General features: G+C 50.5%; 1 protein-coding gene across 1 annotated transcript; it reads left to right on the top strand.

Annotated features, from left to right (window-relative positions):
• The first annotated feature begins 1,912 nt into the window (after positions 1-1,912).
• Positions 1,913-7,172, top strand: LOC109284791 (CMRF35-like molecule 7). Its single transcript, XM_019494200.2, has 5 exons — positions 1,913-2,096; positions 3,299-3,634; positions 4,495-4,642; positions 5,244-5,380; positions 5,879-7,172. The coding sequence occupies exons 1-5, from the start codon at positions 2,057-2,059 to the stop codon at positions 5,911-5,913; spliced, it is 696 nt and encodes a 231-aa protein (XP_019349745.1). The 5' UTR covers positions 1,913-2,056; the 3' UTR covers positions 5,914-7,172.
• The last annotated feature ends 12,736 nt before the right edge of the window (positions 7,173-19,908 follow it).

Genomic DNA, 19,908 nt, shown 5'->3' with positions numbered 1-19,908 from the left:
GAGCTCTGGATCGGTTTCCCGCTTCGATCCAGTCAAAGCGGCTCCGAAGCTTCAGAGTTGCCTTGGATAATCGGCCATAGGGTATAATGGGGAATAAATGAAATATCTATAACCTTGTTGTTTTTTGTCTGATTTAGATGAAGCTTTCAGAGATGGTAGCCTCTGCTGAGAGCATGAAGCTTACCAAGTTTCAAGAAGATCGGTGCAGGGGGTCAGGGGGAACTGCACCCCAAATTCTTGAAAGCAAAACTCATGTCATGTGTATGTATTATACCACAGGGGGGTGAAAACTGCAGGGATGATAGCCCCCAGTGAGGCCACAAAGCCTGCCAAGTTTCAAGGAGATGGGTGCAGGGGTTTGGGAGGACTGCACCTCAAGCTGCAGACAAGTAAAACTCGTGCCATGGGTGACACTGTGTGTGTTAAGGCGCAGCGGGGTGACAGCTGCAGGGATGGTGGCCTCTGCTGCGGCCACGACACCTGCCAGCTGTCGAAGAGGTCGGTGCAGGGGGTTCTGGGGCCCTGCACCCCTAGCTGCTGACAGGCAAAACTCGTGACATGGGTGTTTGTGCAACTGACTGTCTCTGTCTTGGGGCAGTTGACTGTCTGTATTGATTATTTCCTCTCCTTAGTCTAGTTTTGTAGGTGTTAATAGCAAGGATGGTTCTCTGACTCTATGGTTTGAGCCTTCCCAGTTTAGGTTTCATCATAACGTCCAAGCCAGACACATCACACGACCCAGTCACTAACCCTCTAAGGGCTGTGCCGCTTCTCCCAGCCCCAGCGAGGCTACCAGCCTTGCTTACCAACCCCTCCCAGGGCTCCTCCCCACTCTTTCCCTGGCACCTGTGTCCCTGGCTGCACAGCTCTGAGCCTGCCGGGGGATCAACTTCTCATCGGACAGCACAGGCTCTCTCCCAGTCTCCCCCCGGCTTGGGCTGAGTCTGCCCTGCCTCTGTTCAGGACTGGGGTCTGCTCCTTGTCCCCCTCCTTTGAGCTTCTTTCCTTTTTTTCTTTTGCCTCCCTCAGCTTGTATGGCTCCGTAACAGGTAATCAGAGCCCCTGGTTTGCAATGCAGGCTTTGTCACAATTTAAACACTCTAATAAGAAGCATGCATCGTACACTGCATACTGGTCGGGCTTATGCACCCTCTACAAGGTTTTGCTGCCTCTTCCTTGCAGAGCTCTTAAGCACAGATCATCCACTTGGCTTGCAGCCAGGTGAACTTTGCAGCTGTTACATTAGTTGTGTTTCCTGCCCCCACTGCCTATATAGGAGGCAGCATGTGGAAGCACCAGGCTTGCTAACGTTGGCATTTCTACCTTCTATTCCCGGTTGGCCCTTCTCCACTTCCCTTCTTGTCCTCACTCTCCTTCCTGCATCATTAGGACCCCTGCTCCTTACACCTATGGTAACATCCCACCCTGACTAAAGATGTTGGGGTGAGAGGAATTAACTTGCTCTTCCCTCCATTTTGCCCATTTCTGTCCCAAAGTCTGGCCCCATGGCACTTCCAGGTTCACCCCAGGCGTGCCCGCATCAGATTCATTATGTTACCTCTCTCTTGCAAATCAGAAGAAGAAAGGGAACCTCACATTCAGACATTTTTAACTCCTGTGCTTTTAAAACCAGTCTCATTAAGGTGGGGACTTTTGCAAGCCATGTTGGCCATGAGGCTGACAATCCTCAGAATCAGCCACAGAAAGAATAACGAATAACTTCAGCGGCTGCACCAACAGCTAACCCCTCAGTGCTGACACAGCCCGAGGTTTTCATGCAAATCAGCCAAGGGTTTCAGAGAAGGGAACGTGCAAGACCAAAATTTCCCGTCAACCACTAATGCCCATACAGAAATGAGACTGAGAGTCTGACAGCTAAGTAGGAGCTTCCTTGTGGGGAAGTGAGGCAGCTGAGCCGTCCCAAAGCCCCAGCTTGAGGAACTGGTCAGTGAGCCTCAGGACTTGCAGCTGCTGTAGAAAGCCGAGGGTCTCTTGCAGATCCCAGAGAAGCCAGAGTTTCCCAGCGAAACAGTGACCTGCAAAGGAAAGTAGGACCATGTGGACATCCCCCATTTCAGTCTGGTTTCTTTTCGTAGGTGAGTACCACATGGATGCTTTGAATCACTGGAGATTCTCTAAAATAGCTGGTCCAGCACAGGCTACCAGCTCTGCTGGCTTCCCTATTGAAACAGGAAAACCCTAAGTAATCTCATAAGACAGTTATAGTTTGCACAAGAGATGGCGTCTCCGAGCTGTGCAGAACCGTTAAAAGAGTTCAGGGCTGGATTGCTGCTTGCACCACGGGAGGTGCCTGTCGTTGGCAATGAGGTGTTGTCAACTACTGTAACTTTTTGGTTAGGAGAGACAGTGCACACCAGCTTTCTTTCACATCCAGGTAATCCCCATATTAATTCACAGCAGGTTCTGAATTAAAGACCATTTGCCCAGGCGTTTGTTGTGGCTTCTGCTTCAAAGGCTGTTGCTTCTTCATGTGGCTCGTGCACTTCACCAGTGCTAGGCGGCCGTGCGCTGTGGCTCTGTACAACCCCATTGCTTCACAAACCCTTGCTTCCACCAAGGGCATGAAAGCAAACCTTGAGGAGGACTGTAGCTGGTGTTTTCAGGGGATTCTGTGAGAATCCCAGCCTCAAATCTAGTGAGATTACATTGTTAGTGCTTCTGGTTGTGCAAAAAAGTCTGGAGATGTGATCCAAGGGTGTCCCCAAGGCTTCAGCTAAGGCAAAGGTAGAGCCAAGGAAATTATTATTTAGCAAAATCTGGTGATCTGGAACCTGACTTTGAACCTGGAATATTTTGGGAGCCAAGTCCGGCAGATCCAGTGCAGAGATGATTATTCATCTTGATTTAGCGGGGTCAAGGAAAACTCAACCACATGTGGGGAAAACCGCCTTGGCATTAAGGCAGGAAAAGCTAGATATGAACAATCTGTATTAAACAACAGCTGTCCTGTTATCTGCAGTCAGCAGTGAAATGTGTGCTAGTCCATCTAAGAGGAGTGGGGAAGGAGAGAGAAACAAAGCCATTTACTTCAGCTTAGTGCTGAGAAGCTGGCTGACAACACTGCTCTCTGCCGGCTGCGTTCCCTTGTCTAGCTGAAGTGACACAAGTCCAGCGGGGAGGCATGCCAGCTCTGCCCAATTTTCCCACTTCTGGTCTCTGGTTCTCCACTTCCACCCACCCTTTCCAAAGGCTTCAGCCTCTGCTCCACTTTTCCCAGGTGCTGGGGGTGAGCCAGTGCTGTCCAAAAAAAAGCTTTCATCATCTCTGTCTCCACCAGGCTGCTGGGCAGTAAGAGGCCCTGGCACAGTGCATGGTCCAGAAGGCGGGTCGGTGTCTGTGCCATGCCACTATAAGGAAGGCTACGAAGAGTATCCGAAATTCTGGTGCAGACGCAAAGTCATGCTGTGCATCCTCAGTCAGATCCTGGAGACCAATGGGACAGAGGCCAAGATGCACTGGGGCCAAGTCTCCATCCTGGACAACCACATTCAGCACATGTTCACGGTGATCCTGGAGAACCTGACCCAGGCAGACACTGGGATCTACCTATGTGGGGTGGCAAGGACTGGGCTGCCCCATCCCAGAGACTCTGTGGAAGTGATCGTGTCTCCAGGTACCTCCCTCCCAGGCAAAGGCAAGGGGTGGGAATCTACTGCAGACGCAGCTGGGGCAAGTTGGGCAGAGACTGATGGTCGAGTAGGGGAGGTCAACTCCAAATAACCCTCATCTTCTCCAGCCTTGCTTTTCATTCCCGAGATTTGTGTGCACTGCAAAGCAATCTAGGAGTGATTTGCCTGTTTCCTTTGCAATTTTATTTTGCTGCTGATGTGTTGAGGTCTCTGGGGAGATAATAGTTATCACTCTCGGTCAGACACCAAATGGTTGAGATGTGTTGAAAGCCATTTCAGTCACTATGACTAATTCATTCCCCAAACACGCAGGCTAAAAGCTGTGCTATCCTGAACAACTGATGTCCTGGCATTTTGTGGCTTGAGGCAACAGTTTGATAGTCCCTCTTTTATCAGACTTCGCTAGAACAGAGACTATGAGTTACAGATTGCTCCCCCTTTTATTACAACTTAATCTGTAATTAAAGTGTCACAGGGGATGTAAAAACAAAGGAGGTGATTTGTATCACTAAGTCGCTCCAGGTAGGGAGTGAGTGGTGTTGGCCAAGCTAACAAGGGTGCCCATGGGACAGCTCAGTGACAGCTTGCCTTATGCTTTGTCCTGGGTGACACTACTCCACATCTAGGCACAGCCTCCCACCACTCCAAGCACTGGTATAAAGGTTTTAGTGCTTATGAGCAGGAAAAATCCATCCCACAATGCTGCAAGGAGGCATCGACCCCAAAGCAAAGCTGGGGCTCTGATGTAGGCTGGGACTAATTTGGGAAGGCTCTGGGATAGACACATGGAGTTCAGGGGCAGGGGCTGGTGTCAGCGGGGCTGAGTCTCTCTTCCTGTTTCCAGCTCCTCCTTCAAATGCGGCTGTAAAGATGGGAAAATCAACAGAGCAGCCAGAGGCTTCTGCTTTCACATGGACGGTGACTGATGAAGATGCATCCAGGCCGTCTGCATCGAGCCCCATGGACGACAACGGCAAGAGCATTCAGGACCAGTATGTTGCAGGGATTAAGTTCCAGTGGGTCTGTGGGATCTGCCCGCTGCAGCCCATAGCTGGGCAGAGACCTTCACACCCTGTTTTGCTTCCAGAGCATCTCAGCTGTTCCTACTGGCACCTGTCAGAAAGGGCTCCTATTCCAGGCTTAGCTAGAAACATCCCTGGGTATCTCCTTGAGGGTGAGGAGGGGTCCACAGGACATGACGATGCCTGTGGCCAACTTAGAAAAAGGAGAATCCCTCTCCTTTCTCAGGCCCCTTCCCCAGAGCAGCACAAAGAATCCTGTCTTCTAGCACACATCACATGGGAAAACTAGTACAACCTTTAGCAGCAAGAGCCTGCAGGGTGAGACAGGCTGGATCCAGATCTAAAACAAGGGGAAAACTATTTGCATGGACCTGTTGGACACAAGCTCTTTGGGTCTGGTGACACCGTAAGTGTGGGGCTGAACCCCCTTAGTAGGTTTGGGGTATGTAGCTGGGGTGGAGGCTGAGCCCTTGTGCTCCTACAGATACACAACAGCCAAGTGATGCTGATTGGAGGAGGTGAGCTATATTGACAGGCTTTGCAGTCTCCATTGCATTTTATATCTGTGCAGAGAACAGCAGACCCACATTTACATCCTGGCCGTGATCTTCCTCCCCGCCCTGTTCCTCCTGGGTCTGATCTCTGCGGCAATCTGCGTGGCTGTGCGCGCCAGGAGGAGGTCCACAAGCACAGTGCACAGCAGACCTGGTGAGAGCATCCAGCATTCGCACCCTCCAATGCCCGGTTCTGGTCTCCAAGGGCTCAGGCACAGTTGCTCTGGGAGCATTGAGCAAGGGGTAGCAAAGTGCTACGTTGCCAAGAAGCACCCTGGGAAGGTCACTGGCCTGCCCGAGGCCTTATGTCCTTTCCGTTTTCCCCATGGTGAGGATGGAGTAATCCCTGCCCAACGTAGTGCAAGTCCTTGGCTGGTCTTCAGTGCCACAGGGGAAGTGAAGTCAGTGCCCCATGCACTGCCCAGCCCTGGACCCCACCTGTGTTGGAGGGAGACACGGTCCAGATCCCTCCTACGTGCTCAACCACAATGCAGCCCCTGGGGGCTCCAGTGTTGCACTGGATAGGCCATGATATGGCCAAGGCCTCTATGGCTGACCACAGAGGAAAGGCACCTTTGTGTATGAACAAAAAAGCCACTAGCCTCCAGTGTTTCCCACCCACTCACAGATGGTTTCTGCCTCTTCCTTGCAGCTCAGAACCTGCCTCTTTCCCAGCCTCTGAACTGAGAGGCACCAGCAGAAGAAAGGGGCACCCCCAGCCTCGTGTCCTGCACCAGCCCCTGCAGACTGGGCCTGAGTCCCCTCCTGTGTCCACTGATGTGAATCCAGAGTAAGATCAGTGAAGCAGACTGAAGCCAGACCCAGGGACAGAAAAAGGAAGAACAGAGCCTTTTGGAGCCTGCAGACGAGGAAAGCCACACACCACTCAGGACTGCCCACAAGTGAGTTGATCCAGATGTTTCTCAAGGAAGGGGATTTGTCCTTGCCTCAAAGGTGAGATCAGTTTGCAGGATAAAAGCGAGGGGAAAAGAGCCAATCACGCAACACCCTTGTGGGAATGGCACCTGAGTTGCATTTGGAGTTTGGCTCATCCTACATTGAATGTGTTTCCTGGGCCCTTTTAACCCTCTGTCCTCTCAGTCCTTTTTACCCTCTACATCATCAGGATCTGGGGCAGGCTATCAGCCTGCATCTGTCCCTGCTTACCGTCCTCTGGGGCCTGACTCCTTAATACTCAGTTGTGCTATAAACCCCATTTCCTGCGGATAACAGCTGGTTGGACCAGGGAAGCCCTGTGCCCGCAGAAGAGGAAGCAACACTTTGTCCAGGGACAAGGCGGCGAGAGCACCAAACCGAATACACAGCAGGCTCAGGCCCCACAGAAGCCACAGGGGCTACCACAGCGATGAAGGGACACGGGGCTGTCCATACCATCCCCACAATCACCGCAGGCACCTCAGGAACAAGTAGGAGCTCCTGGCTAAGCCTTCTCCAAGAGGGACCCGGAACCCTAGAAGTCATTCTCACCTCGGTCAAAATACCCTTCATCTGCTGAAAGCATCAAATCCAGGCTTCGGTGGGCAGCTGGGACCATTGCTGGCATTTGTGCATCCAGGGCTGCAACCAGTGGCTAGAGGTGCTAGGAAAGACTGTCCCTCTCAAAAAGAAGACATGTTTTCAAAGCAGTTTCTCGTCAGACACAGCAAGGCTTCCGCACAACTTGAGTCCCAACTTTGGCTCGCTTGTCCACCACGGATTGCATCCCCGCAGGGATTCGGCAGAGAGCCTGTCGATCCGTCTGGCAGACGAACAACATACATGCAAGTAAATATATCTTTCGGAATGGGTCACGTCCCTTCCCAGGATTGTGGAGGCATTTCTTTGATATTTCTTTTCATTTGTTTTATTTTATATTATGATTAATATGGAGACATGCAGAAGGTAGGAACTTTTTAAAAGTCCTCTGACTCTAAATAAAAAAAATATAAAACCACTGTATGGATTGCAAGTTCTTCAGCGCTTTCTTTTTTGTACTGCGTTCAGCTGCCTCCACCCTACCAACACGTACCTGAGAACAGCCATAGCTCAAGGGCTCGGGCACTCACTCAGGATGTAGGAGACTGATGTTCAAGTCCTTGGTGCAAATGAGGCAGTGCAAGGGTTTGAGCCAGGGGTATTTATGACCATCACGTGACTTGTGCACACTGATAGTTTCTGATGACTTGAGTTTTGCAAAACAGGGTCTGCACCATCCAGTTACCCCAGTCAGTCCTCAGGGGAGATGCAGCCTCGGAGTCTGTTGCAATCCTCAACCCTTTCCCAAGACCCTCAGTCTGTAGATCGGATAGGCTCTGCCAGCCGGTGTAATCAGCTTCATCTCACACCACACTGCTGCTTTCTTTACAAAGCGTCCGGGCGCAGCCATTGCCAGAAGAATCGATGGTGAACCACTTCCTTCTGCAGCCGAACACCAGCCTTTTCACATGGAGGGTGGGCAGGTGAGAGAAACTGCAAGTAGAGAAGTCGTCAACGAGTCTCACAAATGAGGTCCCCATTTTTCTCTCTCCTAAAAGGAAGCAGGTCACAGGGCTGTCACAGAGAGACCAGATTCACTCGGAGGGACCAGGACCATGCAGATGCTCCCTCTTTGGCTCTGGATCTTTTTCCCAGGTGAGTACAGTATGGGTTGTTTGGGAATCACTGGAAGTGCACAGAAGTCACTGGGCTGGGGCCTGCCACAAGCTCTGCTGCTTCCTCGTGGCTGCTCGGTCGTCCCGGCTGGATTGTAGCCGTGAATACGACTTGCACAGGAGCTGGAGCTTTCCAACGGTGCGGGGAAGTGACAGTGACAATCTCGGTACTAAGTCCATATCTACGGCACCATCAGTGCCAAGGAAGCTTTTGGTGTTGTCAAGACAGGATTTTACACCAAGTCTTGGAATATTTCCTGTTTTTCTTAAAAATTGCAGGACTTGAGGAGCAGAGTTATGTCAGAGTCTTGGCTGCAAATCAGGAGAGTTTAGCCTTTGTGATTGCAGAGAAAAGTTTGAAAAAGGGAGCCGAGGGCAATGTAACCAGGCAGTAATCAGAAGGCAGGAAAAAGAGCCGGGGAGCTATTTTTGAGGGAAACCCCTGAAATCGCAGAGGAAATGGTGAACTGAAACAAGAGGCCATTTTCATTCCAAATGAAAAGCATAGTTCAGCATGTCTCATCGAGGCATCTTTGTTGGCTTCCTTTTCCCAAAGAGAAAAAACATTTTGTTGTCACTGAAATTTTCCTACAAAAAATGTTTCCAAAGGGACAGGGTTTTAGTCCCCAAATCAGATTCTTATGTCATATTTCTGGCTCTCTCCCTGCTCCCACCCCACACATCCAGGCTGGGCTCCGGGGGGTGCTGGGCTGGTTCATCGCTGCAGGGAGAAGGGCTCGGGGTCTCTGTGCACCTGTCTCCTTCAGGCTTTTGGTTTGTGGTGGGCTCCAGGAACATGACAGGCCCAGGGACGGTGATGGGTGCCAAAAGTGGACCAGTGTCTGTGACATGCCAGTACAAGGGCTACAAGAAGTATGCGAAACACTGGTGCAGGGTGGAGTCTCACTGGTGTGCCAGTAGGGAATACCTCATTGCAACCACTGCATCGGTGACTAAGGTGCAACGAGACCAAGTCACCACATCATAAGCATGTTCCTAGCAATACTGGAGAACCTAAACTGGGCAGATACTGGCATCTGCTATTTCAAGTGAGGCAGGACTGGAGCGGGTCTCAAGGACACTGTTGAACTGTGTCCTCAGGTAACTCCCTGCCCTGCGCCCCTGTGCCACTGAGAGGGCATGGGGCTCCCAGGCCAGGTCCGGGCAGCAAGGGAGGGTTGTGCTGGGATTGCAGGTGGGGCAGGACAGACAGTACATGGCCCAAGAGAAGCACAAGCTGCCGACCTGTGAGGAAGTGTTGGGGTTCTCGTGGTGGTCCTGGAGTCATGCCTGAGAGCTGAACCTGCCCTACCCCAGGATCCTGCAAAAAGTACATCAGGGCACACATCAGGGCCTGGGGGAGCATCTGTTCACCAAGGCACCCATGGGAAGACAAGAAACAGTGGGCACAAACTACGTGAAGATCGCTTCAGATTGGACATAAGGAGAAACTTCTTTAGGATTCAAGTGCCGAGCCTGGAACAGATTTCTCTCAGAAGTGGTACAATCAGCTGCCCTGGGGAACTTTAAAAGGTGACTAAATGCGCACCTTGCTGGGGGCATCTGATCCCAGCGGTCTTCCCTGCCCAAGTGCAGGGGGGCTGGACCTGATGATCTTGTGATCCCTTCCAGCCCCTACCAACTATGAAACTATGAAAAACCCGGGGGGGCTGACAATGCAGCTGGATTCAAGCACCTCCCTTAAGATGACCATGGTAGAAGTGGGTGTCTGGGATGGTCCCTGATTTCAAACCATTGGGTTGCCAAGGCCTGGGACACGGAGGGCTTTCAGACAAGGTGTTGGCGGTTGGGTTTGTATTTTTTTACTCCTGGAGTCAGCATTTCTATGGTTTAGTTGTGACGGGATCCATTTCCTGAGTAAAGCCAGGTGTGTTTCTGGGTGGGCAGGGTAAGGCCCTGTCCTGGTTCTTTTGTTTGTCCAAGCGCGGCTGTAAATAATATGACACAAGCCACTGGTGAGAGCAAAAGTGTCACCATCCTGGCCAACACTGAATATATATTGAATATAAGTAGTAAAACTAGATAATAGTTGCTAACAGCAGATTCAACAAACAAAACACTAGGCTTAGATTCCAGTGTGCACTTTCAGCTGATACAAACAAGTATTTTGCAGTGTTGTTCTCTAAGATACTAAGGGTTTGGCATTTATATTCACCCCAAGAGGTGAGTACAGGGTGGCATCATGGCAGCTACACTTGCCAGGCAGTATGACGGGTTTTGATTTTGGAATAGTCCATATTTTTTCCATTTACATTTAAATGCAGCCTGGTCTTCCTCAGGAAGGGAAGCTCTAGCTGGGCCCCTAACAACCTGCTTTCAATGGAGAGCTACCTTGGAAGAAGGCAATGCCTCCTCTCTTTCTCCTCCAAGGTGAGTGCAAGCTGCCCTATCCAGTGGTCACCACTTTTACTATCCCACGTCTTCCCAGACACCTACCAAGATACATCCCCAAAAAATGGAAGTAAGAATCCCTCGCAGGTGGTAGCAGCCCCAAAGAAGGAATAATAAGCTGGGAGGTGGCATTTCTTACAGAAAAACCATTTGAGCCCAATCAAAACAAATTGCTGTTGTCTCTCTAAATGGATGAATGAGTCCCCCAGGTAGGGTCTGGAGGGTTTACATTAAAGGTGGGGTTGTGACCATCTGTGTTCTCTCTCCTCCAAAATAAAATGTTGCTGCCCATTATCATACAGGGAGTGGACAGAGAACGTGTCACTGGGAGGAGTCTGGTCAGTTCTACAAAACATTACCGTCGCCGCTTTCAGCCCATGGTGCAGCAACTTCCTCCTGATCCTGCAGTTCCCCATCCTCCTGTTCATGGTTTCTGCTGTGGTATGGGTGAACGTGTCATACAGGAGGTGCTCCCATGGCACAGTGCGGGACAGGCATGGTGAGAACTTCCAATGATCACCCCATGACATTACACACACCAGCACCTGTTCTCCATGCTGCTCAATGGAGCCAGGCACTCGAGCTTGATTTTACCATGATCGCAGACTAACAGGCAGCAAGGGGTTGTGGTTCCTCAGGTCACTCAGTGAGGGACACCAACAAATCAAGTTACAGTCCCTGTCCCTTTGTCTCCCTACGGGTCCAGCTGTAGAGTAGTCCCGGTTGGGTCTCTGCCCCTTTATGGTGGCTAAACCCAGCTATGCTGCCAGGTGCATTTTTTGCCATTGCTTCACCCACTCTGAACCCTTCATTATTGTCACAGCCCAATTAAATTGTGCCCATGCCACTAAGCAAGAGATACCATTCAAATCATCTTCATTTTGACGATTAAGGGTTAAAAGACTTCCCTGCCAAAATTCCTTGAAACAAAACGTTGGCGGAGAACTGTAGATAATTGGTCAGCTGAAATAAAATGCTAGGGGAAACTATATATAATTGGTCAAAAATTAAGCGTAAGCTCCTCACACGTAGCACACACGTAACAGGTAGAGAAACCTAACCCACTACCTTGTAACTTGAGGAGACAAAGAGCTGCCACCTGCCAAAAATTAAAGATTCCATATAACGGTTCACGATTGGGTATCTCTGTCAAACACCTCTGCCTATAAATAGTTTAACGGTTTCCGCCCAAGGCGGAGAACTCTGGGGATCTCTAAGGAGACACCTGTGCTCGTCACCAGAGAGTTGGGAACTTGATCAATTCCCAATCAATCATCCCCGCCATCGTAAAATATTGGCGTAGAAGTCTTGCAAGCCCGACAGTTCGTTCCGGCGCCTCGTCCGTCATTGCCTAGCTGTAACCCGAATGCGTGCGTGTACTCAACTTTATAACCGAAGCTGTAACGGAACGAAGGCTCTCGCCTGCGTCGTCATCAATATCTAGGCGACGTAAGTAAACAAACTCCTGTAACCAACACGTGTCTGTGCCTGGTTAATTCCACTCCATCCACCAATTACCCGCCTGCCGAGTTCAAAATCTAAACACTCCGATGTGAGTCAGACAGCTGCCAGCAGCTGCTCTGATTCACGATATGGCGTCATGAACAGGATCCTTGGGAAACATGATGGAGTTGGAATTAATTAAGAACTGTCCCTGGCGTAGTGGGGGGCGCTGCGCGGATAACGCGGATGGATTATGGGCTCACATCGTTTATCACCAAGCGGGCGGAGCGGAGACAGGGTGCATCAGCGGCTACTTCTCGTTAAAGGAGGAAGGGGGAGTCTCTAAGGAATGGGCCACAGACTTAACCCCTGGGGCATTCAGGTGCGTTATGGCCGGTGAACAAGTTCTATACAGGCCCCAGGAGGTGACCGAAACAATAACCCTGGCCCGGGTAAAACCAACAGCCGCAGCAAATCCAACCCCCGCCCAAGAATGCGCCCGTTGTATACGTCATGTACGGCAGGGCGGGAAGCCGACACCGGCTGATAAGTTTAATTGCCCAACTCTAGCGCTTGAGTCACGCGGCCATGATTTGCTCAACCAGCTCCGCGAAAAATTAGAAACAGAAGGCCGCACTGCGACAAAGTGGGCTGATCCAAAATGGGACAAAGGAAAAATGATAAATGTGCTGTTTCGAGCCTTTATGGGTGTGTTGAAGGAGAATGCGGACTTGGAGGCCCAACTGGCTATGGCCAGGAAGGCAGCCGCAGAGGCGGCAACAAAAGAAGGGCGCAAGCCCTCACCCGAAAATGGCGCTGGGGAAAAGAAAGGGCGGGACAATGAACAAATTCCACAAATTCCACAAGGAGGATGGTCAGCCACGGTACCACCCACAGCCCCACGTCCAGCCGCGGTACCACCTACGGCCCCGCCTCCTAATGTAGCACCACCCACAGGCCCGCCCCTTGAGTTGGCACCAGCCATGAATCCACCCCCTTATGGAAGGGGGTTGGCAGACCACGTCACCACATACGGCCCCACCCCCGAAGGAACACCACCCGCGATTCCGCCCCCTGAAGTGGCGCCAGTCATAAACCCGCCCCCGTATGGAGGAGGATGGCCAGCTGCGTTATTGCCTACAGCCCCACCTCCCAAGGTGACACCACCCTCGACTCCGCCCACTGAAGTGGCGCAAGTCATAAACCCGCCCCCTTACGGGGGAGGGAAGTTATACCCGGCCCTTCTGAAAAATGCGCCGGCACCATCAGTGGCTGCGCACCCTATATCTTTAATGAAACAAGTGATTGACGGGGAGGGAGAAGCTCGCTCTACTATTACATATCGCAACCGTACATGCCCCGAAATGCAGGATTTATATAAAGAATCAAAGTTAATACCGGGTGAAATTTTGGCGGTATGGTTAGGCCGATTAGTGGCTGAACATGGGTCGGACACTCTGGACCGGGAGGAGGCCAGTTTTCTAACGCGTCAAGCCTCAAGGAGCGGGGGGCACGGCACTAACCTAAGAATAATTACAAACAGCAACCTCTGGCCCATACCGCTCCCAGCTCTCGTTGCACGTCAAGTGTGCAGTAAATCCCATGCGTGGCATAATGGACGACCGCCCAACCCACCCGCGGAACATCTGCTGTTGGCGCTCATCGGAGTGTCCTACATGACTTGGAATCTGCGAGCAGACCAATTAGATTTAACGCCGGAACACGCCGACAGACTGTGGCCTCATCGCTACCTATTACGTCCCGGTGATGTACCTATGACCATGGGCAGTATTGAGGCGTGCGTAGAGGTGTATGGGGGAAAGGAAGCCATACCCCTCAGGCTTCTCCTTGGACCCCTAGCCGGACAACCATCTGGGGACCTCCTTAGCCAGCTCCCGCAGTTAAAGGCCTTAATGGAAAAGGTCCCCGGTGAAAGAGAGCCACATCCCACGGCATACCCCGTCGCGGATTCGGGGCCACCTCGGCGCCAGCCTGATCTTTGGCGCGAACCATGGCCCTTACCACAAAGAACAGCGGAAGAAAGGGTGATGTTCGGGTTCCTGTTAAACAACACCCAGCTCACAAAACAACAGCTACGCGTCCTCGGGGAAGACGGCCAGTGCCACCTAGCGTCTGCCTTGGGCTTCAAATACCAGGACAAGCCAAAAAACGAGTAATGGCCGCCGGCCACTCCAGCGGCCTACTCAAGCCCGATCCCACGGACCCGCGACCCTATGCCGAACTTACCGTTTATGATCCTACCAACCCAGCCATACGACGCAAGGTGCTTTTCCTTCTTGACACGGGGGCTCAGATCAACGTCATCACCCCGACAACACCTCACGTAAAGACTAAAAAGGCCATCAAAGTCCAAGGGTTGAACTCCGTCGCCACCACAATGAAAGTAAAGTTCAACGTGGTCGGACACCACCACGCATTGGAAGCAGTCCTAGGGGGCATCAACATCTTGGGAATTCCCGGTCTTAAAGCACTTGAGCTAAAAGAACAAGTGTTACAAGCTCTTCCAATCTCCGTTTCAGAAATAGATCAGCACAGGCCTACACTTCGCAACACGTCTACGTGGCGGTACAAGCCAATCCCAACGAAGGGACTCCTACGAGAAGCCCTTGTTACCCTGTTACAGCAACTCGAACAGCAGGGATGTATAAAACCAGTGGCCGCCAGTACCCACCTATCACCCGGGTGGGGAATCGCAAAACCTGGAAAACCCAACGAAGTCCGGTTGGTAGTCGATTACTGCGAGGCCAATAAAAGGTGCCAGCCACTCATGCAGCCCAACGCTTCTACACTACCACGATGCTTGTTCGAAATGGCGTGCTTCCAGACGGGCAAATGGTATGGAACAACTCTTGATCTAAAAGACATGTTTTACTCCATTCCAATTGTTGACAGCGACGGAATCCTAAATATGTGTGTCGAAGGTACTATGTACCGGTGGACAGTTTGCCCGCAGGGGTACCACAATGCTCCTGCGTTAGCCATGGGCGCCATGAACGACACACTCAGAGACTTTCGCACCTCCTGTGCTTTACCAACGGAAAGCAAACTAAAAATCTGGAGCTACGTTGATGACCTTGCTATTATGGGTCGCGATCAACAAGTAGTTGCTGACGTCACCTGCCATCTAACCGACCACCTCCACACGAAGGGGTGGACAGTTAATTTAAAGAAATCAAACTTACAACCCACAATGAATATTACATTCCTGGGTACCAGATTTGCTGGCGCAACTAGATCCGGTGTCACACACGACGAAACTCCAGAGCTCGGTACACTTGAAGAGCCATTACCAATGCACAAAATGCAATTCCAATGACTCTTAGGACATTTAAATGGGTACCGGCATTATATCACCCCAAACTACCTCCTGGTACTGGCGAGACTTCAGCGACAAACCCGCGACAAATTGCGGAAGACCACACCTTGGACGGACAAGGACAGAAAGGATCTTCATAATCTTCTCCACGCTGTAAAAAATACGCCACTTCAGGCACTTAACCTCACCGAGGCACTAGTAATTACTTTGGGATATACTGCCAGTCATATATGGGCCACTGCTCATAACCCCCAGAACGAACTGGTGTATGCCTCGCACAAAGCTCTCCAGGTGGCACAACATCGCTACGGAGCCTTTGGAAAAATTCTGTTGGCAGAAAGACTTGTCACAGTACTATCCCAAGGACATGGAATGCTTCGAGCACCGGCTGCCACTCTCTTACCTTTATTGGACGCCACAACGGTTGACTCACAGTTCCAAGGAGAACCGGCTACCTGGAACGAAATGGTATTACATTACCACTATCATTGGTGTTGTTGGAAGTGCGAGGATTTGCCGCCCAGTCCTGACGTACAGGATAACTCAACGCCCACTCTCTATGGGACCATAGCCCCAGCCTGGATGGCCTCCGATGGCACCACTCGAGATGGAGGGGGCTATGGGTTCTACTGCAAACCGTGCCATGATGTGGGATTATACAGCGCCCCAGAAGGGGCCACAGCCCAAAGAAATGAACTCTTAGGTTTTAAAGTTGTCATCCGCCACTGTCTTCAACATCATGACGGGACACTTCCGACTCCCATCATAGCTATTGATTCCCAGTATGTCTACAAAATTGTTACTGGCACAGCGACTGCGGCGGAAAACCTAGAGGTCTGGGAAAGAATCTGGGACCTGTTATCCCAATTTATTATTCTACCGCTCGTAAAACACACTAGGTCGCATAAACTTGAAACTGATCCGGTACATGAAATCATCGACAAGCTCCTGGAAGACCCTCTCCGTAGTGATGTGGTCTTGGCCATCGAAACAGACGATCCCAAACCACATTTAGACCCGTTCTTCACGTGGCTACATGAACACTGGGGACACCCAGGACCCAGGGCTAGCCACCTACACTGGCGATCCACCACAGTAACCCCTGCACCCTATGGAACAAGGTCTGATTGGGAATGGGTATCTCGAGCTTGCGAAGCATGCGCCAAGGAAAAGTGTCATCAAACGAAACATCAAGTCAGAGCGCTAGACGCACAACAGTTTGCGCCCGGAAAGGTTTGGCAAGTAGACCTCCTAGGACCTCTGCCCAGAGCCAAGCCGCCGAACAAAGGATTAGTTGTTGTTGACCTAGGCTCAAGACAAGTACAAGTAATTCCCTTACGGAAAAGCAACGCTAGCGCCATAATTTCAGCACTAACAACTGTGTTTGCCAGCTGGCAACCTCCCCACGAAATTCAGTCAGACGGAGGTCCTCCATTCAATTCTAATGTGCTTGACAAATTTGCACGTCTCCATAAAGTTAACTGGCATCTTCATCTTCCCTATCACCCTCAATCCAACGGCGTAGTCAAAAGGCGCATCGGACTTTACAAGGAACAGTTATGATTACGTGGAGGGGGAACTTACAAGAACTGGACCAAGTTCAACCACAAAGTCCTCATATCGCTCAACAAGGACAAAACCCTCTGGAATGAACCCTCACTTCAAACCCCCCCCCATGGGAACCAAAGTTCAAACCAGACGAATTAGTTTGGGTCACCGTTCCACGCCCTCGCCAATCACACCCACGAGCATTCAAAGGAGTCATCTACAAACCCGAATTGTGCCCTAACACCTACTCCGTATACCCTGATGAAAACAAAGACCAATCGCCAATTTTAGCTCATCATAACTGGCTAACCCATCGCTCTACTCTCAAAACCGACTAACTGTTATATACCCAGTTACTGCTCTCATTTTTATTTTTCAGGTTCAACCGAGGCTACACCGACCAGACCCAACAGCCCATCAGAGCATTGAGACGCATCAGTTTCGTGTGCTGCTATACACTCCCTCGGGCCGTCATGAAGGGGCTTATCGTGTTCATCCTGTCGAGTGCTGTTTTCGCCTCAGCCTCAGTGTCTTCTACAGACTTTGAAACCTCTGAAACCTCCAACTCGATCTTATCTCTTCTGTCAGTGTGGGCGAATATGACGGGGTCAAATGACACATTAGGCCTAACCGCTTGCTTAAAACTTCCTTTGTCGGTTGCTGACCCAGTGTTAGATCCCATTATATACCCACTAAATGTCTCTGCTTGGTTTCAAGCGAGAAATGAAGCTCCTCAAAAGGGTGCCAATTTAACTTTTCCCAGTGCCAAGGGACCTCGCCTTCATATGTACTCTTGGTCTGTTAACATAACCCTCGGTGCCATGAACCAAAGGGGTTTTTCCCGAAGTACCATCGACCCATCTTCAAACAAACGCAGCACTCAGCAGCTGCTCGGTTCTGAGGTCCCATGGGGAATCCCAGGTGAAGGGGTAGATTGGCAACGACCAGATAATTCGCTTAGGTGGTACCCAAAAAGGGGTTGGTCACCACCCTGGCACTTACCCCTTCCGCCCGACCCCAGTCTAACCACAATTGACGCCAAAGTTAAAACTTCAGGACCTCCACCTTTTGGGCCTTCTCCCTTGTTAACCCCAAAACCAATCACAACGTGGAACGCTTCCTTAGCAGTGAACGTTTCAGACAATACGAGCTGGTATTCGTATTATTACCCCATCCTAAGAGCAGCCCGAATTAGCCAGTGGTGCCACAATCTCTCAGCTGCATCACCCAATCCCACCGCTATCCCTGGCGAGTTACACCCCAAAACATGGACGGGGTCGGCCCGGTGTAAAACCATAAGTACCCCAGCTCCTGCCGGGTTACTATGGGTTTGTTCAGACGGACACTTGTATACAATGCTCCCTGGTACCCTCTCGGGAATACAGTGTTTCTTAGCCATGGTTGTATTGTGCCCACCAGTGTACGCCAATACGGCACAACCGCCCACTCCCATGTTGCGCCACCGCATGCGACGAGGGGCCACTTGGAGTTCACTTACTGAGCAAGGGCAATCTAAACAAACTCTCCAATGGATCCTCGAAGGTACCTTTCTTTGGGGGGGGCTAAGCATAGGTAAAGCTCGCGTGGCAATTGCTGAATTAGCAGACGAGGTCGAAAACTTAATGAACAACACTGCTAATAGCTTTGCTTTAATCAACCAACAGCTACAAGCCATGTCACAAATGACGATGCAAAACCGTTTAGCATTAGATGCTCTTTTACTTAAAGAAGGCGGACTTTGCCAATTTTTAAATCTTTCCATTGACCATTGTTGTATTGGTATTCCCAATGTGTCCCTTCCTCTAGAACACCAGATCACGACGATTTGGAAAATGGCAGCAAGGACCAACAACATCGCAGGAATAGGAAAGGGATGGCTAGCCGACCTTTTTGGCTGGATGGGATGGGATACTTCATCTTGGTTAATGCACTTACTAACCCCGCTTATTACCCTGTGCTTGCCATTAATTGCAATAGCCGTTGTTGTGTGCTTAGGTTGTTGTATTCTACAGCTTATAAAGCAATGACTAATCAAGCTTTCTACTTTTGTATATGCCCGCTTGCCAGAAGAAAAATCCAATTACAATGGATTTGATGACGAGAACGAACTGTAAACTAAATAAGTGATCACTTGCTGTGCCATGGGCAAGGGGACATGTCACAACCCAATTAAATTGTGCCCATGCCACTAAGCAAGAGATACTATTCAAATCATCTTCATTTTGACCATTAAGGGTTAAAAGACTTCCCTACCAAAATTCCTTGAAACAAAACGCTGGCGGAGAACTGTAGATAATTGTTCAGCTGAAATAAAATGCTAGGGGAAACTATATATAATTGGTCAAAAATTAAGCGTAAGCTCCTCACACGTAGCACACACGTAACAGGTAGAGAAACCTAACCCACTACCTTGTAACTTGAGGAGACAAAGAGCTGCCACCTGCCAAAAATTAAAGATTCCATATAACGGTTCATGATTGGGTATCTCTGTCAAACACCTCTGCCTATAAATAGTTTAACGGTTTCCGCCCAAGGCGGAGAACTCTGGGGATCTCTAAGGAGACACCTGTGCTCGTCACCAGAGAGTTGGGAACTTGATCAATTCCCAATCAATCATCCCCGCCATCGTAAAATATTGGCGTAGAAGTCTTGCAAGCCCGACAGTTCGTTCCGGCGCCTCGTCCGTCATTGCCTAGCTGTAACCCGAATGCGTGCGTGTACTCAACTTTATAACCGAAGCTGTAACGGAACGAAGGCTCTCGCCTGCGTCGTCATCAATATCTAGGCGACGTAAGTAAACAAACTCCTGTAACCAACACGTGTCTGTGCCTGGTTAATTCCACTCCCTCCACCAATTACCCGCCTGCCGAGTTCAAAATCTAAACACTCCGGTGTGAGTCAGACAGCTGCCGGCGGCTGCTCTGATTCACGACAATTATCACCTGTGCTAAGAGATTTTGACTTTCCTCGGGCTCTGAGTGACAAAGTCTCCATCCCCTACACCCTGTCCCACACTGTCTATGCTACAGGTTGACCCAAACCTTCACCTAGGTCACTGATCATTTCTCTGTTCTATAGCTTAAGGATGGACCTGGACCAGCAGAAGGAGGTGTGCCCCTGCTTTGTGCTCAGCATCTACAGCTACTGCCTGAACCTCACTTTCCTCTCACCAGTATGAAATCCCTGGAGTCAACCACCTTGTTTACTGCTCTTGGGGAGGACTCTTGTTCCTTCTCCCAAAAAACAGAGGACTCTGGGGGACAACACCTTGCTTTCAGGAATGAGGGGTCA

The sequence above is a fragment of the Alligator mississippiensis genome, chromosome 8 (assembly GCF_030867095.1).
Source record: "Alligator mississippiensis isolate rAllMis1 chromosome 8, rAllMis1, whole genome shotgun sequence".
Lineage (NCBI taxonomy): Eukaryota > Metazoa > Chordata > Crocodylia > Alligatoridae > Alligator > Alligator mississippiensis.
The sequence above is the reverse complement of the archived record's forward strand: the minus strand, read 5'-3'. Positions and strand labels throughout refer to the sequence as shown.

Coding starts and splice junctions, on each gene's coding strand:
- LOC109284791 (XM_019494200.2), top strand. CDS start 2,057: ATGTGGACATCCCCCATTTCAGTCTGGTTTCTTTTCGTAG. Junction 2,097..3,298: donor AGTCTGGTTTCTTTTCGTAG/GTGAGTACCACA, acceptor TGTCTCCACCAG/GCTGCTGGGCAGTAAGAGGC. Junction 4,643..5,243: donor GGCAAGAGCATTCAGGACCA/GTATGTTGCAGG, acceptor ATATCTGTGCAG/AGAACAGCAGACCCACATTT.